We start from the raw sequence: 16,659 nt of genomic DNA on the forward strand, positions 1-16,659 counted from the left end.
AATTCATGTACAGTTGCTGTGCATGCTTGGTGTAAACTAAAGGTGTGAAGCTGAGTCAATTCATGTACAGTTGCTGTGCATGCATGATGCTAGGTGTAAACTAAAGGTGTGAAGCTGAGTCAATTCATGTACAGTTGCTGTGCAGTCTAGGTGTAAACTAAAGGTGTGAAGCTGAGTCAATTCATGTACAGTTGATGTGCAGTCTAGGTGTAAACTAAAGGTGTGAAGCTGAGTCAATTCATGTACAGTTGCTGTGCATGCTTGGTGTAAACTAAAGGTGTGAAGCTGAGTCAATTCATGTACAGTTGCTGTGCATGCATGATGCTAGGTGTAAACTAAAGGTGTGAAGCTGAGTCAATTCATGTACAGTTGATGTGCAGTCTAGGTGTAAACTAAAGGTGTGAAGCTGAGTCAATTCATGTACAGTTGATGTGCATGCTAGGTGTAAACTAAAGGTGTGAAGCTGAGTCAATTCATGTACAGTTGCTGTGCATGCTAGGTGTAAACTAAAGGTGTGAAGCTGAGTCAATTCATGTACAGTTGCTGTGCATGCATGATGCTAGGTGTAAACTAAAGGTGTGAAGCTGAGTCAATTCATGTACAGTTGCTGTGCAGTCTAGGTGTAAACTAAAGGTGTGAAGCTGAGTCAATTCATGTACAGTTGATGTGCAGTCTAGGTGTAAACTAAAGGTGTGAAGCTGAGTCAATTCATGTACAGTTGATGTGCAGTCTGGGTGTAAACTAAAGGTGTGAAGCTGAGTCAATTCATGTACAGTTGCTGTGCATGCTTGGTGTAAACTAAAGGTGTGAAGCTGAGTCAATTCATGTACAGTTGCTGTGCATGCATGATGCTAGGTGTAAACTAAAGGTGTGAAGCTGAGTCAATTCATGTACAGTTGCTGTGCATGCTAGGTGTAAACTAAAGGTGTGAAGCTGAGTCAATTCATGTACAGTTGCTGTGCATGCTAGGTGTAAACTAAAGGTGTGAAGCTGAGTCAATTCATGTACAGTTGCTGTGCAGTCTAGGTGTAAACTAAAGGTGTGAAGCTGAGTCAATTCATGTACAGTTGATGTGCAGTCTAGGTGTAAACTAAAGGTGTGAAGCTGAGTCAATTCATGTACAGTTGATGTGCAGTCTAGGTGTAAACTAAAGGTGTGAAGCTGAGTCAATTCATGTACAGTTGATGTGCAGTCTAGGTGTAAACTAAAGGTGTGAAGCTGAGTCAATTCATGTACAGTTGCTGTGCATGCATGATGCTAGGTGTAAACTAAAGGTGTGAAGCTGAGTCAATTCATGTACAGTTGCTGTGCATGCATGATGCTAGGTGTAAACTAAAGGTGTGAAGCTGAGTCAATTCATGTACAGTTGCTGTGCATGCATGATGCTAGGTGTAAACTAAAGGTGTGAAGCTGAGTCAATTCATGTACAGTTGCTGTGCATGCTAGGTGTAAACTAAAGGTGTGAAGCTGAGTCAATTCATGTACAGTTGATGTGCATGCTAGGTGTAAACTAAATTAAAGGTGTGAAGCTGAGTCAATTCATGTACAGTTGCTGTGCATGCTCGATGTTCTGGAATTATCCGGAGGAAAGGAGTTTCAGCTCATGAACGCAGAAGAAGTATGGATGGAATAACACTGCATTCAATGTACAAGATTTAAAAAATACAACCAGACAGACAGACATGTGTGCACACACACACACCACACACACACACACACACACACACACACACACACACACACACACACACACACACATGCGTAATGGAAAAAATAACAACCAGACTTTTACCCTCTTTCATCTGTATTTATAAGTACGCTTTTAAAGTACATCTCACAAGATTTTTTCTCTCTCACAAATTCAGCAAAGAAATATCCTAATTATGGCTAACAGTAAAATTGATATGACAATCGGTGTTTAAACAAAACAGTCAGACAGCTGATAATATTCGTTACATTTTCAATGATGTCACAAATAATGAAAACAAGAAACGTCACTATCATTTTACTTTATCACAGCCATATCAGCATAATTATTTGAACTGCAATTTTACATATATTTTTTTACTGCATTGAGCTCAGATTTTCAAAACTATTGCGACTCCCTTCAATGTAATATTCCGTGAGTCTTGTTATGGTACAGTCCCTACAGAGAAACGCACTTCAGTACACATTACATTATTATATAGTACTGAGAGAACATCAGAGAGGGTCTCCATGGGAGGGGGGGGGGGGGGGTCAGCGTGCACGCGGGACCTCTGTGCATGGTGCACGCTACGAGAATTTCCCCATTCCCATGCACGTTACGTCCAAAAAGCCCATTCCCGGTGCACGTGGTAAAGCATCGCCCCCCCCTCATCAGATTCATCAACACATTATAGCAGAGCAATCAGTAAATCAATGTATCGCCTACACAAACACATTTTCAATCTATAGCTTTTACCGGTCAGAAGTTCCTTTACATCTTCCCCCACCCCCATCACCTTCCATTTCCATGGTTACCGTTTGTAGTGTCTTGTAATGCTGTTTCAGCCCTTTGACCTTTGGGTAACTTGCAAATGAACTATCAGTTTACTCTCCCCTATCTGTTGTCTTCCAAGATAAAGCTTCGATGGGGGTAGCCTTCCGTCTCGACCACCAGGTAACGGTAGTCATACTTCCCACCATCGTTCTGAAACACAGATCAAAGGTAACTGGTATAAGTCTCTTCATTACTCTCTGGGCTATAAAGTCTTTCATTCATTGTCACGATTTAGTGACATGGATTGAGAAAGGAACACTCTGTGGGGTGCCTTTCTCAAGTTACGACGAAAAGCGCCTGTGCTTGTACGGGCTATTTTCTGTTGACCGAGCTTAGCGCGGGAAATACGTTTTCTTGCACGCCTGGTTGGCATGCGAGGGGTGATATTTTGATACAGGGGTTTCACGTGCGTGATTTTGCTTGCTTGGCGAAATCGACGGTAACTGAACTGGATACGGGACACGTGGAGTCACGTGATGTATTTTTCAAGGTTGTTTGGGGAAGACATGAGTGGACACTGAAACACAGGGCAGCGACAGAGAAGGATCGTTTTCCTCCATCCTAAAGTTAGATGGTCTTCTACACTTGGTGACTTATTATTTTAAGTCAGAGTGCCGTTCTGCATGGTACAGTAGGGCTTTACGGAACTACGAAGGAGAGGAAACTTTTCTGACAAGAAACAGACCTGGAAACCCCACATCCACAATGCTGAAGCAAAGGCCAGGCGTAAGCTTGCCATCATGCGGAAGCTAGCCGGAACCAGCTGGGGAGCAAACGAAGAGATACTCAAGCGAGTCTACCAGGGAGCAGTCAGGCCCCATCTTGAGTATGGCTCCACAGCTTGGTCTACAGCAGCGAAGACCCACCAGCAGACACTGGACAGGGTCCAAAACCAAGCCCTCAGGATCATTACTGGATCGATGAGATCCACACCAATAAAGACCATGGAAGAAGTTGCTGCCATTCAACCCCTCAGTCAGAGGAGAGACGCCAAGGTCATGGTTCAGACAGAGAAATTCAAGTGCCTGCCTGCGCATCCGATGAAGAAGAGGATGGATAACCTGACAAAGAACCGCCTCAAGCGCAGCAGCTTCTTACATGAAAGCAAGAGACTTGCCAGAGAGCACCAAGCCTCTGTACCTCCATCAGCACTACCAATCAGCTTCTCAGATCTGCCGCAGCCATGGAATGAAGACTACAAGAATCTTCAGATCTCCACCACAGTCCCCTACGTTACCTCAAGCGATTCCCAGAACGACACTGCCAGGCACACCCTAACACTCGCCATGATTGCTGAACGGTACCCTGATTGAACGGTGCCTGGATTCACGCATATACAGACGGTTCAGCAACAAACGCCGTGGCCAATGGAGGAGCAGGTGTACTTGTCAGATCTCCTGAGGGGCACACTCCTACAGCAGAGATACCAACAGGAAAGTACTGCTCAAACTATGCAGCAGAAGTTCAGGCCATCATGCAAGCAGCCTCCATGATTCATGACTCGGAAAGCGAATGCCCCCAAGTTGTTTTCCTCTCTGATGCACTGTCTGCCTTGGAAGCCCTTGCAGGAAACAAACTTCCTCGTCTGATGGAAAAACTCCAGGAGCTTGCCAAGACTCGACGAGTAGTCCTGCAATGGGTTCCAGCACACTGCGGAATTCCAGGCAATGAAACAGCTGATGAGCTCGCCAAACTCGGAGCCAGGGAGGAACAACCAGACAACCCGGTCAGCTTCGCTGAAAAGAAAACCCTCGTGAAGGCAGCAATGCGACCACAATCCACGAGAGACGCATATCATCTCCTAGAACGATGGCAGCAAGTAGTGATCATGCGACTACGAACTGGTCACTGTCGCCTCAACGCCCACATGTTCAGGAAGCTGAAGCTGACCCCATCACCAACCTGTCCCTGTGGTCTGGAAGACCAGACTCCAGAACATGTCTTAATGACATGCCCCCAACTCAAACCAATCAGAGACAAAGTGTGGCCTGCATCAGTCCCTCTACGCACCAAACTCTATGGGAGCAGACAAGACCTGGAAGCCACGACGTCATTCGTCTCGCAGACTAAACTGATGGTGTGACGGCGAACGCAAGAAGAAGAAGAAGGAAACTTTTTGCTGTTATACCTGTGCGGTCAACAAGGTTGACAGGTTTTGATTCTTAGCTGAGCGGGGGATTTTTCCCACGCATAAAGTAATTCAGCAAGAAGGGGATGGCGGTACTTTCGTCGACGGACGGAAGCCATTCGAAAGGGAGCGGATTCGCTTAAAGGAGAGCTACTTACATTAGGCTGTTGAGGTAATAAATCATTATTTAACGCTGTTGACGAGTCTGTGTTTGTGGAATGAAATACTCTGTTGTTCTTTCCAGGTTAGCGCATAATTTGCTCTTTGTGACGCTAAAATAATAATCTGTATATGGTTTTTGCAGATATGGAGAGAAGGAAGGAAAATGGCTGATTTGTTGTTTTAAAAGTTCGTTTGTGCAGGCCCACGTACTCGATGAAATATGTAAAGGTGACATGTTTGAAGGTGGAGGGTGAAGGGTAGCGTGGCGTGTTTAGTGCACCGATGCTTTTTGTTGCAGCCTACCTTTCTACGCTACGTGACTGACCTAGCTACGTATCTGCCGACTACGAGTCTTTGCGGGTATGCTGTAACCGGGTCATCGCTGTTGCTGTCTTGCTGTATGCTGTTACTGCTGCTGGGATAACCGGTGAGGCCGTCATCGTCTGCAGGGGTCTTCCGGCAGGCAGTGACGTCACCTACACGACACCCGTTGTCTTCAGCAGCTGAGTGAGGCGCCTGATTTCCCCACGATTCCCTGCTTCGTTCCACGCCAACCGGCACTCCAATCAACGAAGCAGTAGTGGCGAAGGACTATTTACGGGTCGCCCACTCCATAACGAAAAAAGCTAAGTGCACCATGCCATTGCGCGTTTAACCACCAAGTCACCTTGTGTATTTGTGATTATATTTGAGTGGTAACAACGTGAGGGTGTGACACTTGCATTTAACCAGCGCTTTTGCATAACCGGCTATCTTTTCTATCTATACACGGGATCAGCGTGTTATTATCATTTTCTAAACTTTAACTGGCATTTTTGTCAGTGACCTATATTTTACGTTTTGAACGTAAAACATCTTTTGGAGTGAAGTCTCGAGGGAGGTGGCGAGTTAGTATATAAACAGGCGTCTGAAACTTATACTTTTGTTGATTCTATCTATTTGTATGACTGCGAGAGTGGATCGTGGTGTGGTTAGTTAGTTAGTAGTAACTAACCGTTCATAATCACCTTATGTGATATATTGAAACGTGACATTCATGTGTTCACCATGTGCATGATCAGAATGAACATTCATGTGTTCACCATGTGCATGATCAGAATGAACATTCATGTGTTCACCATGTGCATGATCAGAATGAATATTCATGTGTTCACCATGTGCATGATCAGAATGAACATTCATGTGTTCACTCATGTGCATGATCAGAATGAACATTATAGAGGATGATGTATTTCTTTCTCCTCATACGCACCTCAACTAATCCTGGCACAGTCACACACATTGTCATTCACAACATACCACAAACAAAACGCATGTTGATAATGCATGTAATAGATAGTGACTTATCTCTAGACGTTGATTCTCCTTAGATGGCAGGAAACAAAATGACCTAAATTAATTTGTAAAAATGCAAAACTTTTAGTGAATGGTTTATTTTGTCGATATTTAAACTTTCCGTAAAACTCGCTTTTCTTGTTTTTTTTGTATTCTATATTTTGTAAAATGTTGAAATGTTAATTAGCAGACTATCTGTTTTAGACGTGTCTCACCTTGTGCACCTCCACACGCACTGTCTCACCTTCTGCACCTCCACATGCACTGTCTCACCTTGTGCACCTCCACACGCACTGTCTCACCTTGTGCACCTCCACACGCACTGTCTCACCTTGTGCACCTCCACACGCACTGTCTCACCTTGTGCACCTCCACACGCACTGTCTCACCTTGTGCACCTCCACACGCACTGTCTCACCTTCTGCACCTCCACACACACTGTCTCACCTTGTGCACCTCCACACGCACTGTCTCACCTTGTGCACCTCCACACACACTGTCTCACCTTCTGCACCTCCACATGCACTGTCTCACCTTGTGCACCTCCACACGCACTGTCTCACCTTGTGCACCTCCACACACACTGTATCACCTTGTGCACCTCCACACGCACTGTCTCACCTTGTGCACCTCCACACGCACTGTCTCACCTTCTGCACCTCCACACGCACTGTCTCACCTTGTGCACCTCCACACGCACTGTCTCACCTTGTGCACCTCCACACGCACTGTCTCACCTTGTGCACCTCCACACGCACTGTCTCACCTTCTGCACCTCCACATGCACTGTCGCTTTCCTGTAGGGGCCCTCGATGTAGAACCTCATCCTCATGTGTGGGACACCGTTCACATCAAACTCAGTATGGCTGAACAAATTAAACATAAGGAAACGATTAACAGAAAAAAGAGAAAATCCTGTGAGGTATTCGGTTTGCATTAACTTCCACTACAATAACAGCAGTTTCTTGACAGTTGGAACTTGATCGGATAAACGCAAACCCCCCAATGTAAGACTCCCTTCGTTTTAAAGACCTTGTTTTCTCACATTGTAGGTCTTAAAAGGGGAGGTCCACTGTCGCCAGCGGCTTTATATATGTTACAGTAAATTCATCAAACCAGTCAATTTGTAAATTTACTGTAATTGTCAGTAAATTTGTAAAGTTACTATTTCACTCAGTAAATTTACAAATTTACTGAAAAATTCAGGAAATTTACAAATTTACTGAAATTTGGGGATTCATTTTTGACAAATCTACTGGTTGGGGAAGGACAATTTCAGTAAATGTGAGCTGAACAAGACTTGTGAAGATTTGACAGCTTGTGCGAGTTCAGTGTGAGTTCTGCTCAGTACATGCGGTGACAAGTAAATTCACCAACCTAATAGTTTAGTCCACACTGAGCTGCCAAGGAAGACAAGGATGGCTAGCCCAAGCAACATGGAAAATCGATTCACAGAGGAACTTTTCAAAATTAAATATGCAGGCAAATGCTATAATTTGTTTGGAAAGGCAGAATACTCAAAGATGCTACTAAGACGTGAAAACTGCAGCTGTGTCCAAAGAGTCAAAAAATCAACATGACTATCATATTCTGAGAAAGTAAGTACCATTTTATTTTCTTGCGTGTGTGTGTTTGTGTGTGTGCTCTCTAACACCCTCCACCTTCTCTTTATCTCTGTTTGTGTCAGTTATTCTAATTCTCTCTCCATTCTGTCTATCTCTGTCTGTCTCTCTCTCCCTCTCCCTCTGTGTGTATGTGTGTGTGTGTCTCTCTCTCCCTCTCCCTCTGTGTGTATGTGTGTGTGTGTAACTGCAGCTGTGTGTATGTGTGTTCATCTTTCTCTGTTTGTGTCAGTTATTCTAATTCTTTCTCCATTTGAGTGTACTTTTGTTATCTGTTGTCACAGGTATGAAGTTCTTCAGTGTGGACCGGTCGAAAAACTTATCAAGAAAAGAGAGCATGCAGGGGAAACCCCGATGTACTTCGTTACAATTGAAGAAACATTTGACGTCCTCCGAGCTTCACACATCGCGACTGGGCATGGAGGTCGGGACCGCATGATGAAGGAGATCAAGAAAAAATATGCCAACATCAGCGTGCAAGCCATTGAACTATTCAAGTCCCTGTGCCTGGAATGCCAAAAGAAGAGAACGAGACCCAAAACAACAGGCGTAGTCGTTCGGCCAATACTCACCAAAGACTTTTCTTGTCGAGGTCAGGTGGATTTAGTCGACATGCAGTCAATGAGTTGCAACGGCTACAAATGGATTATGGTCTACCAAGATCATCTAACAAAATTCTGTGTCTTGCGCGCCATCAGAAGCAAACGCCCAACAGAAGTTGCCAGCCAGCTTTTGGACATTTTTCTTTTGCTTGGCGCTCCAGTCATACTGCAAAGTGATAATGGAACCGAGTTCACGGCAAATGTTATTTCAGAACTGACGGAGTTCTGGCCTTCATTAAAGATGGTCCATGGCAAGCCCCGTTACCCCCAAAGCCAAGGATCAGTTGAGCGGGCAAATTGTGACATTAAAGACATCATGCTTGCTGCTTGGCTCGCAGACAACAATAGCCAAGACTGGGTTGCAGGTATCAAATTCGTTCAATTCCACAAGAATTCTGCCTACCATTCAGGAATAAAGCGATCACCATACTCGGCCTTGTTTGGAAACGAAGCTCGCGTCGGACTGACATCATCTACTCTGCCACGAGAAATCCTGGACAATCTTGAGTCAGAGGATGATTTGGCAAGACTGGATTTGCCTCAGCCAGCTTCCAGAGCTGCATCATCAGTTGTTGCAGACAACTCTACAGCTGACGCAAACTTGACTTCAGCTGAACCGTCTGCCTCTGCTGACGCCACCCTGACTTCAGCTGAACCGTCTGCCTCTGCTGACGCCACCCTGACTACAGCTGAACCGTCTGCCTCTGCTGACGCCACCCTGACTTCAGCTGAACCGTCTGCCTCTGCTGACGCCACCCTGACTTCAGCTGAACCGTCTGCCTCTGCTGACGCCACCCTGACTTCAGCTGAACCGTCTGCCTCTGCTGAAGCCACCCTTATTTCAGCTGACCCAACCACCACAACAGCTGATCCACTTCAAACCTCCGATGCATCAATGTTGACTGCGCATGTTGAGAGGGTTACGGGCTCGAAAAGAAGCATTCTCCGGCCAGTTATCTCAGGCAGAGAGAATGGTAAAAAGAAGTAGAGTGGACTTCAAATGCGGTGAAGTGGGAGACAATGTGGCAGTGCCCGTGCCAATGGTCGATCGTGGCAGAGGTGATGCCAGAAATATTTTAGGTGTCATTTTAAACAGAGACATTTCAACTGACATTTATACTGTAGCAGTGAAGGCCGGGGTTTTAAAAGTGCGGTATTCACGAAACCAATTTGATTTGTGCCCTCAAAGACTGCTCTCCATGAGAGATGTGAATCTTGACAAACACGTATCTCTTCGCTCTGCTATTATAGCAGAGTCAGCATCAGGGGGCCAAGGTTTTACCAAATGCAATTGTGCTAGTGGGCCAAGAAAGTGCAAAACGAACAAATGTTCCTGCTACAAAGCAAAACTAAAATGCAATTCAAAATGCCATGGAAGCCTCACTTGCCGCAACAAATGATTTTTTTTATGGAATGAGTGTGCCAATGGTCTGTTCTTTTAATTCAATACAATGATGTTTTGTGAATAAATTCTTCTCTCCCGTCAAAAAATGTGTGTGTGTGTGTGTATGTGTGTGTGTTGTGTGTGTGTGTGTGTGTGTATGGCATAAGGCTTACAATGTTTCAGTAAATTTGTAAATTTCCTGGGTGTCAAACTCAGTAAATTTGTAAATTTCCTGAATTTTTCAGTAAATTTGTAAATTTACTGAGTGAAATAGTAACTTTACAAATTTACTGAAAATTTCTGTAAATTTACAAATTTACTGGTTTGATGAATTTACTGTAACATATACATGTAACTGAGTGCTGTAACACTACAATCACCTCGGGAGGCGAAGTGCAATCAAACAGGATTGAAAATGTTAGGGCTAATTTCTTAGCCCTATAAAAACTGTTATGCAAACCCGAAGGTTTCCATGAACATACAGACAATCGGAAACCACCAGACCCCATCACAAACAGAATTCCACAATCCACCGGTGTTGACTTAAAGGCCAACAACTCGGGTGCAGAGTCTGCTGTGAAAGGAGCGGTAGCCTCCCCTGTCACATACAGTTCAGGTTGGGGGTTATTATGTCACCACACAACAGGAATACCTTAAAATCAGTGTTTGAAAATTGAAAACTGCTAGTTCAGAGTGGCATTTTGAGACTGCATTTCTCCACGCACCCACTGCTTTGCCACTGTTGATGTCGTCCTACCTTTCGCACCTGAGAGGACATCGACACTGTGTTGTTCGTGCTATTGCCAGAGGTATGGATTTGAAATCAACCAAGTGAGCTACAGAGTTCGGTTCGGGTGTTGAATAGAGGACAACACACACGAGGAATGCCTTAGTACATGTACTAGTGTTAGAGTGTTTTATTTTTCACATTTACATTATGTGGTACGTCTTTTCAGACACTGCATATTCTCAAATTGGGCAGTACATGTGTTTGTTTACGCCGTGTTATGTGTTTTAGTTCCGTAAAAAACAGAATGTACATGCCTTTGCTAGATTCCAAGTTCAACTTCCTGAATCCAATGGTATTTTTCTGCTTCGAGGAATGTATGTGTAACCATTAGAAATAAAATAAACCACGATAAATGGAATTGGAACTCTTAATACATGTACAGGCGAGCTGACGTTGATAACCACTCACTAATTTAACTTCAATTAATTAATTAGCATAGTTATGAAGCATAGTCATGCAATTCTGATAGGGGTATCTAAATTACACCACAGCTATAGGTCCAGTTAGTCTGAACACTTTTCCAAAATGGCTCCTTAGGCGTATAATGTCTTTAAGTTCTCACGAAAAACAGGCCAGCAGTGACAGTCTTCATGTACGAGAATTCTCTGAGCACAGACTAATAAGGAGGCTTTTGTGACCCATACAAACCTAACTTAAAAAAGCAAATAAATCCAACCGTCCATCATCTAACCTTCACCGTGCTTCCTGGGTCGTGGACGACCCAGAGCCTCACAAAATCCTCTTTATTTCTGAAACTATTTGGAGTTTTTAAATTGAGACTTCATGTAATCTCCAATCATCATACGACCTTCCCATTGCCCAACTTTTAAAGCATTGTTTTTGTAAACAAACGAATAAACGATGACGTAATTTGAACTACACAGTCCGGATGATGTGGGTCGTGGACGACCCATATGGAATTGTGTAAGGAATTGTACGTTGTTTATCCCTATTCGGATGGCGTGGGTCGTGTACGACCCACACGCTGCAAAATGTTTATCCCTATTCGGATGGCGTGGGTCATGTACGACCCATACTTTTTACATTGAATCCTACTTTGGAAAGTATGGGTCGTAAACAACCCACATCATCTGGACTGTGTAGTCCAACACGTGATCCGGTGAAGGTTAAGGAGGTAATTGTACTCTACCTGACGTGACGCCTGCGTCCCCTGCGAGTTGTCTCCCCATAGCCTTTCAGTGGCTCCCCCAGTGCAGCAGTTACCTGGAATTTACAAATATTATCATGTCCACCTCTCCACAAAAAAATCTCATCAGAAAATTTTCCAGCTTTAATCTGTGTCGGCGCAGTTCATGAAATTTGTGTTCAGTTCAGCAAGGTGACCATGAACATTAACATCATGAACATTAACATCATGAACATTAACATCATGAACATTAACATCATGAACATTAACATCATGACCATTAACATCATGACCATTAACATCATGAACATTAACATCATGAACATTAACATCATGAACATTAAAACCATGAACATTAACATCATGACCATTAACATCATGACCATTAACATGAACATTAACATCATGAACATTAACATCATGAACATTAACATCATGAACATTAACATCATGAACATTAACATCATGAACATTAACATCATGAACATTAAAACCATGAACATTAACATCATGACCATTAACATCATGACCATTAACATCATGACCATTAACATGAACATTAACATCATGACCATGCACATCATGAACATTAACACCATGAACATTAACATCATGACCATTAACATCATGACCATTAACAGCATGACCATTAACATCATGACCATTAACATGAACATTAACATCATGACCATTAACATCATGACCATTAACAGCATGACCATTAACATCATGACCATTAACATCATGAACATTAACATCATGACCATTAACATCATGACCATTAACATCATGAACATTAACATCATGAACATTAACATCATGAACATTAACATCATGACCATGCACATTAACATGAATGCTTCCTGCATTTTAAAGCAGAATGTACTAAGTTTACAGGACTTTCACGTCTACATCAACACATGTTTTGTTACAGCTACAACAAGCAACAATTAAAAACTAAAGGGAAAAATTCGCACTCTTTCAATTTCAAATTATCAAGCAACTTTTCCAATGAGGAATGGAAGTTTCATGGATAAATATTTGTGTACAACTCTTGAGGTACACAGGATTTAGGCAAAGCCAATACCGTAAAATCCCTAACAAACGCCCAGTATCTAGCAAACGTCCACCCCCCACTTTTGGCCAAAAGTTGTGCAGAGGGGTCACTAACGAGCAAACGCCCACCCCAGTGTTTTAAAAAAAAAAGTGTTTTAAGACAGTCGGCCGCCTTTATCTACGATTTGTGCACACTGTTCGATGGTTCGCCTTTTTATTTTTTTGGGGGGGGAGGGGGATACTATTACGTCATGTCTTTCAGTGACGTCGTTCAGTGACGTCGTTCAGTGACGTCTTTTATTGAGTGTTTAACACTTCTCTCGCTGACAAGCACTTGCCTTCTAAGCTTATGTTCAGCACAAATCCTATACAGTGACGTACAAACTGAAAGCCAGGAGCTATCTTGAAAACGAAGCTGCAGGCAATGTTTCGGTATGTGCCAGAAAAAGATTTAGAGAGTGGAGGGAACACAGAAACATATTGGAACAGCAGTACGGGAAAGAAAAGGAAAAAAGAAAGTTGTCTGAAGGACCGCCAGTTAGATTTGAAGAAGTTGACCAAGGTGTGATGGAATACTTGGAAGAGGATTTCCAAACAAGAGAAGAAAGTGTGTTTGTGCTGACGTTATTATGACGTTATTCTGACGTTATTCTGAGAATGAGAAGAATCAAGGTCACTTGTCTTCTTCTTTTTATCCTACAGTATCACAGAACGTTGATCTTTATTTGTTTAAACAAGCGGTGTGTTTATTTTTCATTAAAATTGCATAAATCACATGGTTGTATCTTTTTTTCTCGTGAAAATGTGATGACGCTTTATCTTGCAAAGGGGTGTATACCTAGCAAACGCCCACCCCCTAATTTTACCCGAAATCTGTGCGGAAGGGTGTTTGCTAGGGATTTGACGGTCATGTTTAGAGATCCATACTGGATATATTAAAAGCAAGGCAACATTTTTAGGAATTCAAAAATCATACCAGAGGCAAATGTGTATAAGTATATTCCTGCACAAACAAATACAAGTGAATATGCACACACACAAACACACTCACCATCACACTCACCATCACACTCACCATCACACTCACCATCACACTCACCAACACACTCACCATCATACTAACCACCTTACTGTACTAACCTCAATACTGTTTTGACACTTTTTCAGAGCGTCACCAAAAATTCCACTAGGACTTTGAGATGAAAACAGTTCACTGCCGATCATGTAAAACATCAGTCCTGCAAAATATTAAATCCTTAAGAACCAAACTGACAGAAGCTCACCATCTTCTACAAAATTATCACTCAGGGGAAGACACATTCATACACTTTTTAACAAAATTCTTCACCATAACACTACAAAAGTATCCACTAAAGTTACCATGCATAAATGAATGGGCACTATGCATAGCTAATGATATTCAAAAGTGTCAGTGATGAAAATAACTTAAAAGGACCGGCCCCCATAGCGCAGTGGTCAGTGCATCAGGCTGCGGGCCGGGAGGTCGTGGGTTGGAATCCCATCAGGGTCATGTGGGTTTTTCGGGCTACGGTCGGCTCCTACCCAGAGTGGAAGTGCTATGGTTCCTATGGGAAGGCTGGGATCACACAGCCGAGTGTCATTCACTTAACGAATGGCGGGGATGTAGCTCAGTCGGTAGCGCGCTGGATTTGTATCCAGTTGGCCGCTGTCAGCGTGAGTTCGTCATCACGTTCGGCGAGAGATTTATTTCTCAGAGTCAACTTTGTGTGCAGACTCTCCTCGGTGTCCGAACACCCCCCGTGTGTACACGCAAGCACAAGACCAAGTGCGCACGAAAAAGATCCTGTAATCCATGTTCGAGTTCGGTGGGTTATAGAAACACGAAAATACCCAGCATGCTTCCTCCAAAAGCGGCGTATGGATGCCTAAATGGCGGGGTAAAAACGGTCATACACGTAAAAGCCGTGGGAGTTTCAGCCCATGAACGAACAAACAAACTTAACGAATGCGACTTTGAGGGTGCTCAGGTTCTGTTTACCTGACCAACACCACAGGTGCGGCAGTTCTCGGGCCTGGTTGACACCAGGATATATTTTGACAGTAAGCGTAGAGTGCTGCCCTGTCACGTAGTCTCAAACCAAATTGGAAATCCAAAGCATCATCATTATAATCATCCTCATCTCATTAATCATCCAAAATTATAAATTGTCATTGCTCTTGTGGCCCTTCATGCCCGGAGCTCTCATGGTGACCTTGGTCTCCTTCCCTGAATAGTAGTTCTGCTGTCAGTCTTCAACGTGTGACGTTCTGGGGGGGTCGACGGAGGGACGTGGTGGCGGTCTGCGGTCTGCTATCTGGAGGGGACGCTCAGACAGTCTGGCTCCACGACTTAACAGTCAATGTCATTAGTAGTGGGCATAGTAGGTAGTGGGCTGCGTCCGTTAGCTCGGGACAGACCCACTACTGAACACCGTCAAAGTGACTCAGCAGAAGTGCAGTGTCATCTCCCGAGGGTAACCCACCGCAGCGACCCGACATCCCCCCCTGGAGCGTCTGTAAAATCGACAAGTCTGGCAGCGGAACGAAATTCAGATGTGGATGGAGCAGTGAGTGCAGGGACGGGGCGGTGTGAGAGCACAACGGGACAAGGAACAGGTGTAAAGAAAAAAAGAAAAAGAAAAAAAAACCACTTAAAAGGACTAAATCTTCATAAGCCACGCTTAAGTCATAAGATATGATATAAAAATCAAACCTGTTACAGCAATGCCCACAGCGATCACAATGAGGTATGTCATGTCCTTTCCAGCTTCTTTGACTGCAAAAGCAAGAGAAAGAAGAATAGAAATTCTATGCACTTGTACATGTGTCTAGCATGTGTGTTCTTACTTCACGTTTGCATTGATCCCTTGATGAGTACAGGTATATGTATTCAATTGCAAGCGTTTACAAAAGGTTGGTGTTCGCTATAAGCATGCCGCATGCCTGTTTTGGAGTGAACCAATTGACTTGCACTTTGTCCACTGCAGTGAAGAAAAGAAAACACATGGAGAGAAATACAACAAGCTCAATTACTTATGATGCTACACACTCTTGAGATCTGTCCCTTAATCCCCTCTTCCCTTTCTGTCTGGCTCTTATGCATTCACCCTCTGGTCTTTCTGTCTCTCGATCTCTACTTGTCTTTCTGTCTCTTAAGTTTACACACACACACACACACACACACATGTGCACGTGGCGCACACATATACACACACATGCACGCTAACACACACACGCACACACACACACGCACGCACACACACAACGCGCCCATGTGAGAAATGTTACTGACAGACTGGCTTCACACACTGGACACACTTAATTTTTACATGCCTTTTTGAGCTGGTGTCAGATGGGCATAGGGACTCTCCCTGGCCTCAACAAGACTTTTCTTCTCGCTTGCATAGTTGCGCTTACACAGGACTAGCATGTTCCCACGCCCGATATGGGACAAGTCATGCACAGGCATTGTACAGACAGCGCGGAAGGGGGCTACATTGTCATAACGAAACTGAAAGTTCTTGCAGTGGGCAGTTGCAACAAGTACTCGTGCTCGATCAGCATTGTCAGGCCATGACACCTTGTGCAGACTTCGAAAATGCGGCAACTCTAACACAATAATGTCTCTTGGAAGCTTGGACAATATTCTTTGAGTGTATACATTCATTTTACTCCACTGCATGCTTCGGGAACTTGGATGTCCTCGAAGAAGTTTTGACCTGTCGCGTGTGAGAATGATGTCCCCTGCTACCAAGGGAAACTACTCTCCTGAAAGACAGCCAGCGTATGTAAAATTACTCAAAATAAATCATTCTCTGCATTTGACTCATTATATATATCTTTAGTCGACATAAATGGATCTTTTCTCTCTTTCTAAACGACAATAAGAAT

General features: G+C 43.7%; 1 protein-coding gene across 1 annotated transcript; it reads right to left on the reverse strand.

The window, feature by feature from the left end:
* Positions 1–1,786: 1,786 nt before the first annotated feature.
* Positions 1,787–16,530, reverse strand: LOC138959046 (mitochondrial import inner membrane translocase subunit Tim21-like). Its single transcript, XM_070330409.1, has 6 exons — positions 16,102–16,530; positions 15,482–15,544; positions 13,888–13,985; positions 11,695–11,768; positions 6,913–7,012; positions 1,787–2,671 (listed from the first exon to the last, which is right to left on the reverse strand). Exons 1-6 carry the CDS (start codon positions 16,448–16,450, stop codon positions 2,582–2,584), a joined length of 774 nt encoding a protein of 257 aa, XP_070186510.1. The 5' UTR covers positions 16,451–16,530; the 3' UTR covers positions 1,787–2,581.
* Positions 16,531–16,659: the final 129 nt, after the last annotated feature.

Source organism: Littorina saxatilis, linkage group LG1, assembly GCF_037325665.1.
Source record: "Littorina saxatilis isolate snail1 linkage group LG1, US_GU_Lsax_2.0, whole genome shotgun sequence".
NCBI lineage: Eukaryota > Metazoa > Mollusca > Gastropoda > Littorinimorpha > Littorinidae > Littorina > Littorina saxatilis.

Coding starts and splice junctions, on each gene's coding strand:
- LOC138959046 (XM_070330409.1), bottom strand. CDS start 16,450: ATGCAGTGGAGTAAAATGAATGTATACACTCAAAGAATATTGTCCAAG. Junction 15,545..16,101: donor TCTGACACCAGCTCAAAAAG/GCATGTAAAAAT, acceptor TTGCTTTTGCAG/TCAAAGAAGCTGGAAAGGAC. Junction 7,013..11,694: donor GGACGCAGGCGTCACGTCAG/GTAGAGTACAAT, acceptor TAATTTGTTCAG/CCATACTGAGTTTGATGTGA.